The 19,097-nt window shown below is 31.4% G+C and overlaps 2 protein-coding genes across 3 annotated transcripts; one reads left to right on the forward strand and one right to left on the reverse strand.

Annotated features, from left to right (window-relative positions):
- Positions 1–834: 834 nt before the first annotated feature.
- On the reverse strand, positions 835–18,312 carry LOC139514677 (coiled-coil domain-containing protein 85C-like). 2 transcript variants are annotated; one of them, XM_071304158.1, is made up of 7 exons: positions 18,250–18,312; positions 10,321–11,372; positions 9,786–9,862; positions 9,150–9,224; positions 8,578–8,697; positions 7,825–7,923; positions 835–4,252 (listed from the first exon to the last, which is right to left on the reverse strand). In XM_071304158.1, exons 2-7 carry the CDS (start codon positions 11,012–11,014, stop codon positions 3,416–3,418), a joined length of 1,902 nt encoding a protein of 633 aa, XP_071160259.1. In that variant the 5' UTR covers positions 11,015–11,372; positions 18,250–18,312; the 3' UTR covers positions 835–3,415. The 2 variants fall into 2 exon arrangements, with proteins under 2 accessions (XP_071160259.1, XP_071160260.1); XM_071304159.1 differs by having other exon boundaries at positions 18,161–18,263.
- Positions 5,430–7,096, forward strand: LOC139514678 (complement C1q-like protein 3). The gene is made up of 3 exons (XM_071304160.1): positions 5,430–5,518; positions 5,775–5,828; positions 6,634–7,096. Exons 1-3 carry the CDS (start codon positions 5,437–5,439, stop codon positions 7,047–7,049), a joined length of 552 nt encoding a protein of 183 aa, XP_071160261.1. The 5' UTR covers positions 5,430–5,436; the 3' UTR covers positions 7,050–7,096.
- Positions 18,313–19,097: the final 785 nt, after the last annotated feature.

Raw genomic sequence — 19,097 nt, forward strand, 5'->3', positions numbered from 1 at the left:
AGTTATAGAGGAAAGAAGAATTGATGACAAACAATATTCCTACGACTTTTGCCATTTGGGAAATCTAAACTACTTGTCTTAAGAGATTTTCGGCGATTAAATATTTCATACAATTGTTCTTTGACATCTTGGCCGAAAGTACAAGTCATAATGAACTACACAAGGGTTCTTAATAAGCACTACTTCCTATGTGTAACTTCAAAACTTTTGGATAAATCGACGATCATTTAAGGTTTTTCTGGTCATATTTTTTGTAATCCAGAATAAAAAGTATTAAAAAAGTGTTCAATTAGTTATATATAACATAGTAGCGAGCTAGATAATAACAATGGCAAGTATTTCAGCATTTATTGGGAAGAACACAAATCTAGGGTGCTCGCATAATGCAGCTTTACTGCATAAAAATGAACTCTGGTTGCAGTACTATAATGGAATATCATTAAACTAAGCATGCTTAAATTTCAAGAGCTTATATTTACGACTTCTGTTGTGATGCTAAGAAAATTATGAAATCATTTGAAAGATCAAGTAAAAAGACATCTGTAGATCCATGATCATTTTGTGGGATACCAAGTTGTGTTGTTTACATGAGTGAAGATGTACCACACATTTTAATGTTCAACTAAGAGCAAATATTTCATAGGCTTGTGGCTAAACAACAAAATCAAATATCCTCAAAAATATAATTTTTCCTCAAATTTAAGGAAAATGAAAACTCACGAATACTCAATATCTACATAAGCAGGATGTGAGTGGATAGGTAACAGGACAAAGACACACTTAAAATTATGGAGAAAATAAAGTGTCAGGCCAGTATAATAAATAAGAACAATGATAAACTAATGTTTAATGTACTATAGCACCATCTATGATCTAACAAGCAATGTATAACCATTTTGCAAAAACAAATCAGATTAACACTCCAAACGAAGATAAGTTAATTCGAGATCTAGTACTTCAACTTGAAATATATATAATATCACTATAACAATGAGAATTGAAGGATTAACATGTGGTAATGAAACAAAAGTAGATCATTCAAATAGTGACAACAAAACTAAATCATTATTAAATTCAGTACATTTATGTTATAACACACAACTGGATGATGACCTCAAACTTGTAATATAAATCATGTCTTTAAAACAAATCTGAACACTCCTGATGAGAAGACATTGGTTTATAATTTAATTTTGGATGTAACACGTCTTCTGATTGGCTGACAGTGTATTGTCTATCAGCTCATAGACATAATGTTGTCATGTGACCGTGACGTCATCATTGTTTTTTCATGATTTATTCTGGCTTGAAATGGAGTTTTAAATTGAATAATAAGGAATGACTGAAACATTTTTTCTGTCTATACAAAATAACAAAAAAAAATGTGGTGCGTACTTTAAAAAAACCCACTACGAGGGTTATTCAGTGTGTACCAATTTTTTTATTTTATTTCTTCATAGACAGAAAAAATATTACAGTCATTCCATATATGATACAAGTGTATGCTTAACGTTTCCTTGGTCTAAAAAATTCATATATTAATCCAAGAGCTTTCAAAGTAAAACTGATGAAAAAGACTAAAAAAAAATAATCTAGTGGATGAAGTTCAATAATTTTAGTTGTTATCTTAAGCACATTAATATTATTGCAAAAATTATTCTGACGCCAGAACTTAACAAACTATAACTGTGGATGAAAATTTCCTTTTTGAAAAGGGGGAAACAAATTTATTTATTTTCCAATAGAAATTAAATTACATCCCTGTAATGAGTTGTATGTGCAAGGAACATCAAAAGTGGAAATTGGAAAAGTCTTCATAATTAGTAAAAGAGTAAAATGTAAGGTAGAAATTATGTGATGCTGTCCAAATCAAAATCAGCCTATGAAAAAGTCCAATGATTTCTATTGACATAATAAGAAAATTCACAGTAAAAATCTTATTTTTCCTATTTCACAAACAATACTTCAAAAGTAAAAGTATACCTTCAATGTGTATGTCAAAATCTAATAAATAAATAAAGATCTGTACATATTTACAGAGTAACAAATAGCTGTTACTTTAAACAGTTGAAATATTAAAAATCATAAAATATATACTGTACAAAAATCACAACAGAAATAATTTTGACATCTACTTAAAGTACACATTCAAAATAACAAATAAAACTAGTTTGTTTTTGTTAGTTGTTAAAAACTTTTTTTGAACTTCAAATAAACATTTGTAATTTAAAGTAGCTCTGAAAACAATAGTGATGGTAATATGATGAAATAAATGGTCCTAATAAAAAAATATTTGAGAAAAAAATGCACAGATGTTTTGACTAAATATGCAATGTAGTTCAATAAGTAAACTACACATTATTCAATAAATTATATGTAAATGTATAATAATGAGACCTCACTTCAAAAATACATGTGTAATGTTAGATGAAAGATATGATTGCATTGATGACATTAGTTTTGGCAGTGTTCACAAAAAATATGCCCTATAATATTATGTTTTTGGTTTACAGTCTTTACAATGTGAGTGTATATTATAAAGCTACCTTCAATATGAAAAAAAATATTATATAACAGTGTATTTGTACCATGAATGATTACTTTTACATCTCAATTTAAAATATCTAAGATCTTTGATTACTTATTCATTAGGGATAAATTTCTATAAGTAGAAACCCTAAAAAATAAGTAATCTTCAATATTTTCTATAAATAAAAGATGTGAAGTATATGTCAATGAGACAGTAATCCAACAACACAAAATCCCAAATACAGATAAATGCAAAATCTTAAATTAATACTTATTCATTGGAAAAGCACAAAAGATAATTACCGTAATAGTTATTCACTGGAAAAACACTTAAACCAAAGTAACTATTTCAGTGTATATTTTCATTTCACGTTAGATTTTGAACATTTTTCATTTACCGCTAGCATGTATTTTGCCAGTCCTCATTTCACAGTCTCTTGTTATTTAGTAATGTTTACTTGATATAAATAAAATTTGTAATTAATTCTGCAAAATGGTGACAAAAATTAAATATTATTTTATTGAGAGCATAATTGGTGCAATTTTACATCTCAATTTATGATAAAATTCACTTTAAAATGCAAGCAAAGATAATTGTGGGTAAATCAATAACGCTAACATTCATAAATTTGTTTATAAAATGCTAAATGCAAGCAAAGATCTAACAAGAATAAATGCATTTTATCAAATATAATAGCACCAATAGTAATGTTTCCTATGTTAAAAGGCCATTCTTTATACCTGATGATGTGATTTCAAAATAATTATCCCTGATAGTGGAATTGCAGTCAAAATGCTTGTCAAAGGGACTTTATAGAACAAAACTAGATTCCTGGACTGGTGAACATAGAAATAAAAATGATAATTTCTATTTAGTTTTTGACACTTAGTGGTAGGATCCAAGTGAAGTATGACTTTGCCTTGGGTCTCTAGGATAGTCTTGAGGTCGTCTTCCTTGATCCCATGACCTTGAAGTTTCTGGTGGATAATCTAGAATTCTTTCTCTGCTTCTTTCCCGATTCACAGGATTAGATCTTTGAGTGATGTTTACATCTCGTTGATCTCGACGACTTCTTTGATCGTTGTAATTGTGTGCCATTTCTCTCGGATCGACAGGCTTTCGTGGATCAGACATTGATGTTGTTGACACTCGATCAGATCTCATTGGTCTATCATGATAATTCTGCTGACCGAATGAACTTGGTTTCTGTGGAAGAGGTGGTGGGATATTTTCATAGTTCTGATGAGAAACTGGTGGGGGTGGGGGTCTTTCCTGATAATGGTAATTAGTAGGGGGAGGTGGAGGGCGGCTTTTGTTATGATTGACAGGTGGTGGGGGCGGAGATCTGTACTGATGATGAGGTGGCAGGTTCTGTGAATGAACTGTGTGCGTTATTCCTGGTGCAATGTCAGAACTCATTGGTTCTTCATGGTAAGGACCGAGATGGCCAGTAGAATTTGAAGCAGTTGGATGGTTATGACTGTATGATAGATGGTTTGGTTGTTGTTGAGCTGATTGCTGACTATTGTAATATCTTCCTGATTGATGAGGCATGGGTGGAGATTGCACCTGCTGACGTGATAGAATGGGTTGAGAAACTGATCGCTGTTTCGATGAAGAAGGCTGAGTTGAAGATTGAGTTGACTGTCGAGCTGGGATATTTTCATACAAATTAGCTGAACCTTTTTCTGGATTGGCATCACCAAGTTTCCTCCACACAACCTAAATAAAATAACAAAAGTAGACACAATAAAATATCTGGCCTATTTTAAGTTTTAAATATTTTGATTATCAATGAATGTTATATATTAAATACATTCACCAAAATACATGGACAAGGGAGTCTTAAGGTGGTACCTAACACTTTCACTAAAATTAATTTGGCTCGTTTAATTTTGATAAAATTTTGACAAAGTATTTGCTTTGACCCTTTAACAAAAATATAAAAATTTCAAAAATTTTGAACCAACCGTTTTGTCAGAAAATTTACACTGGTTATATAGCAGTTTGACAAACACCAATTTTGATCTTTCAGAAGCTTATTATTCCCTTTACAACACAACGTAATTAAAACGTTTAGCTGATTTTACAGAGTTATCTCCCTGTAGTTTTAGGTACCACCTTAAATTATTGGTGAAAGATCTTTTCTCATAAACATTAATTCATTCCCTATAAGTTATAACATAATATAGTTATAGGGGAGCTAATTTCTGATTGCATAGTGCCCTATCGTCTTCAGGTTTAATAATGCATGAATTATGTAATCTTTATTAAAGAAGGTAATTTCAGCTGACAGTGGCAGAAAATGCTTGGGATTTTTATCTTGTCTTCAGACCCTATTATTCTAATGAGCCATACAAATGTTTTAGGTGGTATAAACCTCCCCTTGTAGTTTTTTTTCAGTACTATAAATTCAGAAATTATTGCGATGTTTTTATTATTGCGAAAAATGCGTCAGGGTTATAATTGCAATAACTTAAACTCGCATTTTGAGATTTTTTTTTTCATGTCGCAAAAATTAAAATCGCATTATAGTCTTAAATAATAAAATCGCAATAATAATAAAATGCACACAATAATTTCTGAATTTACAGTATTTACTACTATTCCAAGTTGTCAATACGGGTCAATTGATCTTTTTCAATCTCTTTAACTTATTCTAGTAAAACAATGGTCAATTGAGGGAAATTGCATGACCAGATCTAAACATTTTAAAAAAGATAAACAAAAATTTGATTAAATGACATAAATCAAAACATCTGTCATGTTATAGTGCATGATAAAAACTCATTTACCATATCCAATTTCCTTTAATGGTTTGTTTTCAACAAGTCAGACATCTCTATCAATGTATAAAAGAGTAACAGCACTGAAAATATTTAGTTTGTCCTGAGTCACTTATCACAATGCAGCTGACATACTTCACATCTGTACTGATACTATTGGGGTTTACAGAAATGGTCATGGGATCTTGTAACACAAAATTAGGTAAAATAATTGTACTATTTATTAGTTTATAAGATATAATTTACAAATGTATTTCTTCCTAAACAAACTTTTTACATGGATGTAAGCCTTTGCTTGGAATTGTTTACAATAAAATCTTTTAGTGTGTCAAGGGAAATATTTCATGCATTACATATAACATGTTGAATTGTAAAAAGAAAAAGAAAAGATTCTAATTATTTTGTTTATATTTTTTTATGTTTTGTGAGTGTAATAATGAAATGGTTTTTATTTTCAGAGTGTTCTCTCCTGAGCGACCTCCTTGAAATGGCAATGAAGCAAAAAAGTCCAGGTAAGTTTCCTACACATACTTAATTTCTTAAAATATTTTTTTTCTCGCTTAACCTTGTTACTCAAAATGTAACAAAACAATTGGCTAATAACTGTTTGTGTAGTTTTTTTCTTAAATAGTTACAAATGATACCTAAGTTGTCTGCTTTGAAAAAATGAAATAAGATAGTGGATGAATTTGCTATCACTAAGACTGTTAAAATATTTTGTGATTAGTATTAAATTATTCCGTTAACTGTTTAGTTACACTTTTCTTTTCTTGAATGTATATTTTCTTTCTTTATCCTATTTTGTTTCTGATAGAGTTATGTCCCCTTTAACAATTCAATTAACAGCTATATAACCTGACAACAGTGACACTTTCTCTAGGCCATAGCAAATGAAAGACTTTTTTAATAAAAACATGCACTCACATTATTTTAATACAAAGGATTTCAATTTTAGCAATTTTAGACTTCTTTAATAATTAAGGAATGACTGTAATATTTTTTCTGTCTATTCGAAATAACATAAAAAATTTGGTGCACACTGAATAACGCATGTAGCGGGTTATTTAACAGTGTGCACCACATTTTTTATGTTATTTCAAATAGACAGAAAAAATATTACAGTCATTTCTTATAATTTAATTCTAAATTCCATTTTAAACTGTAGAAAACCATGAAAAAATGTTGATGACGTCATGGTCACATGTCTAGATTATGTCTATGGGCTCATAACAAAATAACGTCAGCCAATCAGAAGACGCGTTACATCCAAAATTAAATTATTGCTAATTATTAGAATTTTATTCTTATTCATTTTAGGTAATGGCTGTCAGTGTCCTAGTAGAAAGAAAATTCCAGCCTTTGCATCAATTTTGACAAAAAGTCAAGCCCTTGGTGGCAATGATGTCATTAAGTTTGATAAAGTTGTCACCAATAATGAAAATGGGTATAACCCAAATACTGGTATTTTTACTGCACCTGTTGCTGGAGTTTACCAGTTTTCTTATACAGTCATGAGTGAGGGTGGAAAATTTCTTGCAGTTTATCTTTCTCACAATAATACCAAACAACAAAGTTTATGGATGAAAGGGTCATCTCATGAGATGGCTGCAAATAATATTATATTAAATCTGCAGAAAAGAGACAAAGTTGCAGTTAAGTCACATGGCAGTTATTCTATTTACAGCAATGGAGACTTGTATAGCTCATTTTCTGGCTATCTTGTTTCACTATAGAGGAAAACAGTTCAATATTTTGAAATAAAGATGAACTTTTAATAAAAGTTGAAAGTCTCTGCCTTTTAATATCTTCCAATAATGATACACATTTCAAGCATAGAGTCAAATCTCTGCTACACATTTAATATGAGAAGATTATTAACCATCTTGGATTTTTGCCAAAGTCAGATAACAATCCTATAGACAGTTTGTACTTAGTTGAACATTTAAATTCACTGTTTATCATACCAATGATTTCCACAAAAAATTGGTATTCAAAGAATTATGAATAAAATTCATAGTATATGTAACATATTTCATAGGTCACAACTTTTCTATACTGGTTAGTAAATAGTTGCGCTTGGATTCTTGCTGCCTTATGTATCTACCTTTCTGTAGTATCATACACATCAAATTTTGACTCTGCTTACCTATTTAGGTAATTTTTTTTTATTGCCTTGTTAAAAGAAGTGGTCATATGGTCTAGATAGTCTCCACATTCTTTGTCAGTAAAAGAAAAAGTGTTGTTCATAATTGTCTGCTTTTATAAGGAGGAGTGTTAGTGCTTAATGTGGTATGTTGCACTGCTTAGTTTTTTGGCAATTCCTGTTACCTGTTTTTATGTATCATCATCGTATCTAACTGAAAGATGTCGTCAAAATAGTCATCTCATTTTGACCCTTTTTTCTAATTTGATTCTTATTATAGGCTCCAATTTCTTATGCAACTTTGGATGAAGCATTGAATAAATTTACTAATACTGTATCTTCAATATAAAAAAAATAATACATACATTGCACATCTCTCTGACTATTGCTTTTTCTGTATCATCTAGGTTTTCTCCGCCAACATCCACTTTGGGTCTCTCTAGATTCTCATGAACCTCTAACACCTGTTAACAAAATAACAATTAAATACAGATTGGGTGGTCAGTGTTATTAAAATGAAGTTATCATAATTATTTCAAAATATTAGATTAGACTGTTGTTAGCTGGATTGTGCAGATATTTTTTTATTGTGTTTTTCACTCTAATGACATATTTTCTAGATTGGCAAAAGGGATGTTTTTGATCATGTAATACTGTGGTACCTACAACAGTGTGTGCCTGTACAAAGTTCTTTATTTTGTCTTTGTTTCCACATCTATTTTTAGTGATGGAGTCAGATGTTGGTGGTAGGTTTGGTTTGTTGTAATGTGCACCACTAAAGTGTTTCATTTTTTTGGTAAACTGGAGAAAACAGGACATTGGGTGGTATACAAAAAAAATATTCCTTAGCTATTTATGAAGCAAATCCTTTGAAATGAAACATCATTTTAATTTTGGTCCTTTTCTTTAAGGAGTTGATCTATGAGCTAAACACATCATCCTAATTACATAAACATGAAACCATACCTTGCTTGTTGCTAAGCATGTATGTGCGCTGTAACATAACCCCTTTATAAAAGTGATGCTAAATTGTCTGACAATTTCTGAATTCAATACAAATGCAAAGTCATGATTCGAACAGTTATCATGCCAAGTAAAAATCTATATGTTAAACAAACCTTCATTGCATGAACTACAGCTTCAGGTTTTGATGGACTTGTATTATCTCCCCTTGGTGTTGGTGTGGCTGCCTTCCTGCCACTGTAATTATCATCATTATTACCAACTGGAGCAGATCTCTGAATAAAGAAAATATCATCATTTACAGAATGACAGGTTTTTCTATTGAAAAAAAATCTATTAAAGATCATATCTTGCAATAGGCCATTTCTTTCATGAGGAAAGACACATTTAAAATAAATAGACTCACAAAGTCAAAGTAACATAATAACTTGCAACCATTTATACCACTTTCTAACAGTATAAACCACCAAGACATACTGCAAATGTGTCTGATCATTCCTTTAAACTGTTAGGTGTGTATGTTTGGGTTTTCACTTTTAAACCTTTAAATAGGCAAGACATTCAACATATCATAGAAATTTTTCATTACAATTTACTCAAGAAAATAAATACATGAAGCACATTCAAAAATATATCCCTATCTTTGAAAATATATCCCCATCTTGAATGATTAAACTTATGGCAAACATAGATTTCTTCAATGTACTGCTGGTTTAAATGTACTTACATTTTCTAACTTTTGTCTTGGACCTTTTCTATCTACTGGAGGTCTGTACCCATCTGCTGCATTACGCTCAGATTTCTAAAACAAGAGATTACCATCTTTACTTTGTGCATTGTACTTTTATATGTTATCATGGTTATCAAACTTATAGAAAAACATGTATCTGCAAAATGGGAGACAACTATTTATCTCTTTATGTTTTAATTTTAGTTTGCAGCTGTTTTAAGTGAGCTTCAGTATAATTTTCCATACTCTTCATGGAGTAAACATACTGTTACTTTTTCTATTGCACTGCTGATGCAATGGGAGGTAATCCATTCATAGTTAAATGAAGCTTTTATTGTTATTTGCACCATGTTAAATTGTCAATAAATTTTATTGGATACCCTGCATTGATTTTTCACGCTCTATCCTTAGAAAAGTCCAATTCCTGATAAACCTCCTCCTATAATTATTAAAATCCATCATTTTGCATTATCTTATTTCTCTAAATGTGTAATGTTTTCACTCAGCCAACATGGTACTTTTTTTTTAATGTTATACCTATAACTTACTGTAAGGAAATATACAAATATTATATGATTCCTCTTTTTGAAAATAAATCCATTATCTTGTAAATCTTATTTGTTTAAAACTAACCTGAGCCAATTGTTTCTTTTCTTCCTCTAGATTTCTGACTTGTTCCTCTAGCTGTTGGATATATTGTCTGGTGTTGTCTGAATATGTAAATACAACAAATATCACTACAAAAACTTTATATGAAATATAATTATATTAATAAAAAAATAGAAAATAATAAATGTTTACAAAATTAAATAGAATGTTAGACTAAACATCAAGCACTGATATTTTTTTCACATATTTTTTTTCCATTTTTTTTTAAGCCTTTTTAACCAATTTTGGGATGATCTATAGTCAAGATTTTTCAACTTTGTTCTATTCTATCCTGCTTCATTTTCAAATCTAAAAGAATATGTAAAATTAACTATCTATCAGTAATAAAAAAAAATTTGGTGAATGTCAGTATATTTTAAATATTATATTTTATTTTATTTTTTGAAAGTTTTCAGATCATTGATCATCCAGATCTAAACTTTTGACTCTATCTCAACAAGATGATTATCAGCTGCTATTATTTATCTTTATTGAAGAAAAGTTAATTGTGCAAACAAACCTTGATTTGGTCTTTGTTCTGTAGGTGTAGGTACATCTGACCCTGTACCATTCATTATCACACCATTATCTTCTAGTCCAGCAGTTGTACTATTACTACTACCATCACCATCATCTCTTAAATTGGAGTTATATCGCAGTCTCTCCTGATCTAAATATAAACATAGCTCTTTCAATTCAGAGTTTTCTAACACCAATTCTTCCTGTTTGCTTTCTAGATCAGCCAGTTTTTGCTGATACGTTGAAACTTCACTTCTCATCACACTTGATGTGTATCGTCCAAATCTCTGCCATTCTCTGGCTAATTTACGACTTCGTTGACGGTCATCATCAAGAAAACAACACAAGTCCCGTAACTCTTGGTTGTCATCCTGTAACTTTTGATTAATGTCTTTCAAACCTCTGATTTCAAGCATATATATCTGCAAACGTCTATTCACATCTTTTATTATGCAACTATGTTCAGCAACTAAAGATCTACTTTCAGATTCTAATCTGCGAATAATTCTCACAAGTTCATCTGACTTTTTCCCTCTTAATTCATCATCCTCAACTTTAGAAAGGGCAACAAGTGAACTGCTTGGTGAAAGAGTCTTGTAAGGTGCTAAACCTGGAGATAATGACATGTTAGTGGAAATAGATGTACTCCTATTACTAGATCCACTAGCTGCAGATGGCAATGAAGAAACACTCATTTTGATGATTTCACTGATATCAACTTATGTATATATATATAAAACTAGAATTTTTTTATTGCATCAAAATAAATGCCAAGTTAAATCTGTACACAATAAAAGAATCATCACATAATACAGAAAGGTGTGATTAAGCTGTAAATCAATTATAACCTATAATGTTTTCTCACTTATTTATTGTCTATTATTGCTCCAGGTGTTTACTTAATGTTGTTGTCATGTGGTGTCAGATGACCTAATTGTTGATCTTTGAACATATCTTCCTTAAAAAATATTATAAACTTGTCTACATAATTTGTACATCTTTTGTCCACAGGAAAAATAAGTAAGTTTGTTCTCATCAGAATTCTACCTATATCTGAAATAAAAAAAAAAAAGTTTTATCATTTGATTACATTGCATAAATTTATACATGTGCTTAAGAAGATTTTTTCCAAACATTCTAATGCAGTATTTTATAATACATGTAAGTTAGCCTACAAAAAGTGATAAAACTAATACACCTTTTTTATGTACAAAAATAGCTTTGTCAAGCAATTAAATAGACTGCTGAAAAGAATGTAACAGTACATGTATGTATACATAAAGGCAACAGTAGTATACCGCTGTTCAAAACTCATAAATCCATGGACAAAAAACAAAATCGGGGTAACAAACTAAAACCGAGGGAAACGCATTAAATATAAGAGAACAACGACATAACACTAAAATGTAACACACATAGACAAAATCCCACGAGAATAACAAATATAACATATATATATAACATCAAAACCAAATACATGAATTTGGGATAGACAAGTACCGTGACACGTCTTATCGCAATGTGAATTTTCACTTAAAAATAAGAGAAAACAAACGACACAATGTTATAATGTAATACACACAGAAACGAACTATAATATAAAAATGGCTACATCTGACATTATATTCTTGACTCATCTAGATTTGAATGAATCAAAATAAAATTGTAACTGTTTGGTGTTTTCACTTTTAAGCATACACCTTAGGTGTAAATACAATTATTTTAAGCTACAAACTGAAACATTAATAATGCTTAAGCATTTTGAAGTTCATTCATCAGAATGACTCTGAATACAACTTTGAATAATTTCTTATTCACAATCAAACAATATTCTATTTTCTCAAATATTAATTTTAGTGGAATACTTTGAGGAGTCACTAACAATCTTAATTACATTTTATTAACGAACTAAGTACATTATTGCCAAAAATGACTGTTTATTAAAAACCCTAACTGGGCTTAATAAAGGCAAACTGGGCATTAATACAGGGCCATTACAAAAAAACAGTGTTAATATCAAATATAATAAATTTAACATGGCCACCGATTTTCAAAACGAATTGCCTTGAAAAAAAAAGTCATCATAATTTTATTCTGTAAAATAACTGATATTACAGTTGAGAGGTACACCTGCTTCCCAACTCCACAGTGTCAACTCTAATATGTTAGCAGTAAAAAATCGACAGGAAACAAACCCATTTAATAATCTTTGTGGTGCTTCTGTAACTGGTGGAACTGTAAAAGTTAAATTAAACATTAACATTTTTTCAGTTAAAGAAGAAATTTGAATCCTCACAGGAATAGATGACATTTTCAAACCAAAAATGTTCAAATTTAATACTGTTAATGTTTTATTAAATTTAATTATGTCTTGAAAATAATATAATTACAAGACTTTTTTGTATTTTATTTAATTTAGTGACCAGTAACCAACATTAGAGGAACCATACATAGAGATCACTGTTCATCCTGTTTTTCAACACATAACTTCTGTCAATTTAATTTCTTGGTTATTTGGTATATAAAAAGCTTTATTATGGTGAAGTACAGATTATTTTTTTCAAACTAAACTGTCAGTTAAAGAGTAGAGAGTACATCAAGTTGGCAGCAACACATACACTTTTGTTCTGTTTGTTAATAAATGTCTTAAGAAATGGACATTGACCATTATTACAGACCTTGGACATATAACAGGGTCATTATAAAAACACCCATTCATTAATACTATAGTTTTATACATTGCATATGTACATTTGTTATAATGAAATTGGATGAGCTATCACAGGGCTCGCCCTACCATGCGACTTGGGCGACAAAGTTGCTTTCCCAGCCAACCTCATGACCATCAAAAGCGCAATCTAGTCGCCCTGTTGTTTAGGTTACTCGCTTTCAGACACTTTCGTCGTCAGCAATATTAAATTTTTACCACATCAGCAGAATTAAATTTTTACCAACTCGATGAAATAGCAATTTTTCATTTAAAAGTAAAGAAATTCAAAGACGAAAATGATGCAAAATATTTTTGGAAATATTTAAAAGAAATGATAAAATAACATGCGATTTCATTTGAGGTGGGCAAATATTAATTTTGTTTTCAAAATGGTTTCCCAGAATTCCCAAAATACGTCCCTTCAGAAGAGTATAAATTCCATAACCTTTAATTATAGATGTTAGGATTCAGAATATTACAGAACCCATTGAAATTGGTCAAGAAAGAAGCAACTTAACAAAAGTATTTGTAAGTATTGTTTTGATTATAGCACCCTTCCATTATACAGCAGCAAAATTTTGTGGTTGTATGAAAAGTGGATCATCCAGCTTTTTTAGGGTTATTTATTTTTATCCCTACATTAAACTTTGAAGTTGGTGTCAAAATCAGACTTGGTGTAATTGCAATCATTAATCAGCTGTAAATGATTATCTATTTTCAAGTAATTATTGTTATCAAATCTGATTACATGTTATTTAATTTAATCAATTACTTTTCAAAATACCCGGTAATTCCTATTAATTATTAAGTTATTAATATTCTGATTATTTATTTTTTAAATTGCTTTTTTTTATGGTCAATAATATATACAAAGTTCAACTAATTTCAGACATTCTTTTACTATATGACATAACTCCGGCCGCAAAAGCAACTATTCCAGATCACTCTATTCTTTCATGTAGTCTTTCAATTAGTGATTATACAAGCAATTACAGTGAAAATAGTAAAGACAGTAATGTATGTTCCAAAAGACGCAAGTATAATGTATGTAATGTTCCGAATGATATTTTCGCAAATCAACGATGCACGATAGCTATTCTAAGTGTTATTGAACAAATGGAAAATTGTCTAAATGTTAAAAACGAAATCGATAAATTATACGGAAACTTTGTAACTGTACTTCATAGTGAAATGGATAATCATTTACCCTTTAAAGAAGCCGGAGGAAATGTTACAAAAAAACGGAGAAAAACAAATTCAAAAACCATATTGGAATACTGAGTTAAGAGAACTACTACTAAGGTTAACCGATCCGAAAAGGATTATCTAAAATATAAAGGGTGTAAACGGACACAGGATTTTCTCAGGAGCAATTTTATCGAAAAAAGAAAACAATTTGACAAACGATTACGGCAGTGTGAACGCACTCATCAGGCAATGATCCGTGACAGAATTAAGAATTTAAATGATTCAAATCAGAAGGAATTTTGGAGAGAAATCGATAAGCTAGGGCCGCAAAAACATAGACCAGATATTGACAGTGTCCGTATGGAGGATGGAAGCTTCTCTACAGACCAGGAAACAATCCTCAAAAGATGGAAAAGCGAATATTACAAACTATTTAAATTAGACAATACACTGGTAAACGATACATTCATTGACAATTTAAGCGAACTTACTGAACAATTGGAGCGCGAATTCAATAGCGTAACCGATGAAGATGATGAGATTTTAGAGGCCGAACTTTTTAATGAAAATATTTCAATTGAAGAAACAGAAGAAGCAATGAGACTTGTGAAACTAGGTAAAGCAGTAGGTGTTGACAATTTACCAAACGAAATTCTGTGTAATAAAATTTTGACTGTCCCGTTACAAAAGTTATTTGATATGTGCTTTTCTCATGGTATAGTTCCTTCACCTTGGTGCCAAAGTATTATTCATCCTATATTAAAAGATGGAAAAGACTATCGTGATCCACTTGGATATCGTGGTATAAGCTTAATGTCAACTGTTGCCAAAATGTTTAGCTCTATTCTTAACGGCAGACTTACCTCTTATTTTGAGCGGAATAACACTCTCTGTAACGAACAGAATGGATTCAGAAAAATGAGATCCTGTTTAGACCACATTTATACACTGTGCACCATTTTAAGAAACAGAAAGCTAATGAAACTGGATACACATATATGTTTTATAGACTTTAGCAAGGCTTTCGTTTCTGTTAACCATACTTACCTCTGGCATAAACTTGTTAAAGCGGGCGTTTATGGAAATATGCTGAGAACGATCCAAAGCATGTATACAAACCTTCAAAGCTGTGTTAGACTTAACGGTACTCTTACAGATTGGTTTTCGGTCGAAACTGGTGTTCGACAAGGAGATAATTTGGCTCCCACATTATTCGCACTCTTCATCAACGACTTAACTACAGATATTAATGCTTTGAATTGTGGAATCCGTCTAGATACTAACTTTGAAATCAGTACACTACTATATGCTGACGATATTGTGCTTATGTCGGATACAGAAAATGGACTGCAAAAACAATTAACAGCACTAGATAACTGGTCTGTGAAATGGAGCTTACAAGTGAACTGTGATAAAACGAAAGTTATGCTTATTAGACAAAAGTCATCTCCGTGCTCAGATAGAGTATTTAAGATGGGGAACACAACTATCGAATACACACCAAGATATCGATACCTAGGACTTACAATATCTGAAACTCTTGAATACAACGAGTGCGTGAACGAACTCATCACAGCTAGTAGTAGAGCACTTGGTGCCTTATCATCAAAATATTTTCTGGTGGATGGTTTTGATTACGAAACATACACAAAATTATTTACAAGTACAGTTGTTCCAATCATGGACTATGCATCAGGTGTCTGGGGTTACAAGCCTTACGATAATATTGAAAGACTCCAATACAGAGCAATCAGGACATTTATGGGAGTTGGGAAATGTAGTCCGATTCCGGCTATTTGTGGTGATATGGGTTGGACCCCTGCATATATCCGTCGCCAGTGTAACATGATAAGACTTTGGCATAGAATAACAAGTATGCACGTAGGTCGAATTCCAAATCGTATTTTCCAATGGGATTTAACTTTATCAGAAAAATATAAGAAAACATGGTACAACGAGCTAAAATCAGTGATGGAAAAATGTGAACTTTTGGAACTATTTAACAATAACTACATAAATGGACTAAGTGTAAAATTTATTGCCAACTACTCAGAACTTTTGCTCCGTCAAAAACATCACGATAAATGGAAACTGGATATTATGAACATGCCAAAATTACGAACTTTTAGATGTCTTGAAACAAACTTTGAAACACAGCAGTACATTACCACTAATATGACACGACAACAGAGATCGACTTTAGCCAGAATGCGTTGTGTGGACTTTTCCGTTGGAATTAGAACTTGGGCGTTATCGTGGTATCCCCTCAAATAGACGTTTTTGTAAAGTTTGTAATGACAATGTATCCGTTGAGGACGAAAATTATTTTTTAATAAAATGTCCTTTATATTCGTGTGAAAGAAACAATGCCTTCGCTGACTTTCAGCAACGTAACAACATAGACCTTTCCGTTCTTTCTGATGACGAAATACTCATTAAATTGCTAACTACAGACTGTAAACTAGTGTCAAACTATATATTCAATATTTCAAAAATCAGAACTCAGTTACTTTCTCATTGTGATATTTAAATAATCTTGTTATAAAATGTTCTTGAAGAAATAATTTCATATTTTCTATATTAGCGCAAATTATAGATATTAATTGACAGTGCTTCGTAAGCCTTTGAAGGCTGGCTGATTGACTTTGTATCAATGTATGTAAAATAAATGTTATATCAGGTTGCACTATAAATAAAATTATATATATATATACATGTATCATGTCTTAAATGCACATTTTTATTATTCATATTTAATCAAATTTATAACTTGTGATAAAAATAGTTTTGTTAAAGTTACACATGTTAAGAAATATGTGCATGTTATTAGATACCAACAAAATGGTGTAATTTTTTAACCTTTATACAATGTCATTCAAAGTGGTTATTTTAAACTTCATTGTAATCAGATGTAATCATGATTACTATCAACTTATTCATTAATACAATTGTATTTAATAATTACATAGGAAGTAATAAGACCCATCTCTGGAAGAAAAAAATGAAAGGTAAATAACATTGAATACAAAAAAACTTGGTGAATTTGTAAAGTGTAATTATAATTTGTTGTAATACACTGTATTAAAAAAAATAATGAATGAATGCAATATGTATAGGCAGACACTCTAGGATAGGTAATTGGCAATGATGATCGATTGCAAGACATTGTAATTTTATTAAATACCATATTACCGATATTGAGTTCGTGGTCTAGTGGTTAAGACCGATGGCTACAGTGCTGAAGGTCCCGAGTTCGATTCTCACTCGGGGTGCTAAAAATATCAGTACATCAGAAGGGCGATTTTCACCCTCTCACACACATCTCTGGTACCCAGACCGGAGTTTAAACTAGAATGGGTACTATGGGGGCCTCGGTTGGTCAAAGTTGCTCCCGACTTTGACCTGGAGATCAATCTGCTGATATCTCTTCGGTTTGTCTGTTCCCGCCGAGCAGCCCGGTGGTTCTCTCCGAGTACTTCGGCTTCCTCCACCATAATAACAGACTCTGCCCGGTGTCCTAACACTCCCTGGTGTTGGATGGGATTGTCCTTGTAAATATTGAACATTGTAAATACGTTAGTGACACATCTCCATTAATCCCGATAGGGAGTGTACACGGATTCCACTGTACCCTCGCAGCTCTCGAGGGGTGCTCCGTAAACGGAGGGATCTACGTACATACATACATACATATTGCTACACTTGATTTCAGAAATGGTATTCTTTGTGACTCATAATGAGCATGTTATTTTAGATTAAATTAAGAAAGGGCAAATTTATTCGGCTTGAATAAATGATAAAATCAAGCTGTACTAGTCACTAAGTACTACATTGAGTTTTATGAAAGGTATCCTTTACTGTGGTCAAAGTTATCAATTTTTATAGAAATTGTAGTGTGTTGCTGTCGTGAAATATACTTCCGCGTGCATGATGACAAACTTACAAAACAATATATTTGAGTAGTTAATGTGTCAGCCTCAGTCACTGAATATACTTTGCAAGTTACAAAATTATATTTTGTATTGTGTTTACCTGAATTTATCAATGGCGGATATGCACCTTTTACTTCCGGTTTACCTGCTGATACACCTAATCACCAACGTCTTTTTCCATATTTAAGAGTAAACCATAAAGGACAGTGATGTAAATACCAATAGCGAAAGTTTTATTTTGATTCGGTTCCCTTTCTTATAACAATACAAACATAAGCGCTTGAGAGCTTTTTGACGAATATAAATAATATATTCCAGTTACATGCACATCTAATGCAAATGTAACGCAACGGTTTACCCCTTTCTCCGTATTTTTTTTCCAGCCGCCCGCAGCGTAGTATCTGTCACAGATTTTTTTTCCAGACATGACATAGGCGGATCCCCCTTTCGTTGGACAAATTTGGTTGATTATATCGGGAATCACTGAAGCATAACTGAAGCCCCCCCCCCCCTTTACGAAAAGTTCTGGATCCGCCACTGCATGGCATTTCTTAGGAAGTTTTTTTTTCAGAGTAGTAATATTCAATCCATCTTATAAAAATATGGATTGTATTTAACAGTAAAAAGAGGAGCTAAATATACCAGAGGGACAGTCAAACTCATGGATCGAAAATAAACTGACAATAGCATGGCTAACAAAGAAAAAGACATCTGTTCCGTATATTTTACAGAAGCTTGTGAAATACAGTTCTATCAAGGATACTACTAGCAGTTACTGACATGTCAACTGCAGACCCCAATTAAACTGATTGAAAGATTATGTTTTCATCATATGAAAATTAAGTACAATCCCTCCCGTTATGTTTTTTTTTTTTGTATCATACCATCATAGAATAAATATGAAGAATATAACATGTCAACAACTGATTTTTTAATAAATGTGTTTAT

This window comes from Mytilus edulis, chromosome 3, assembly GCF_963676685.1.
Source record: "Mytilus edulis chromosome 3, xbMytEdul2.2, whole genome shotgun sequence".
NCBI lineage: Eukaryota > Metazoa > Mollusca > Bivalvia > Mytilida > Mytilidae > Mytilus > Mytilus edulis.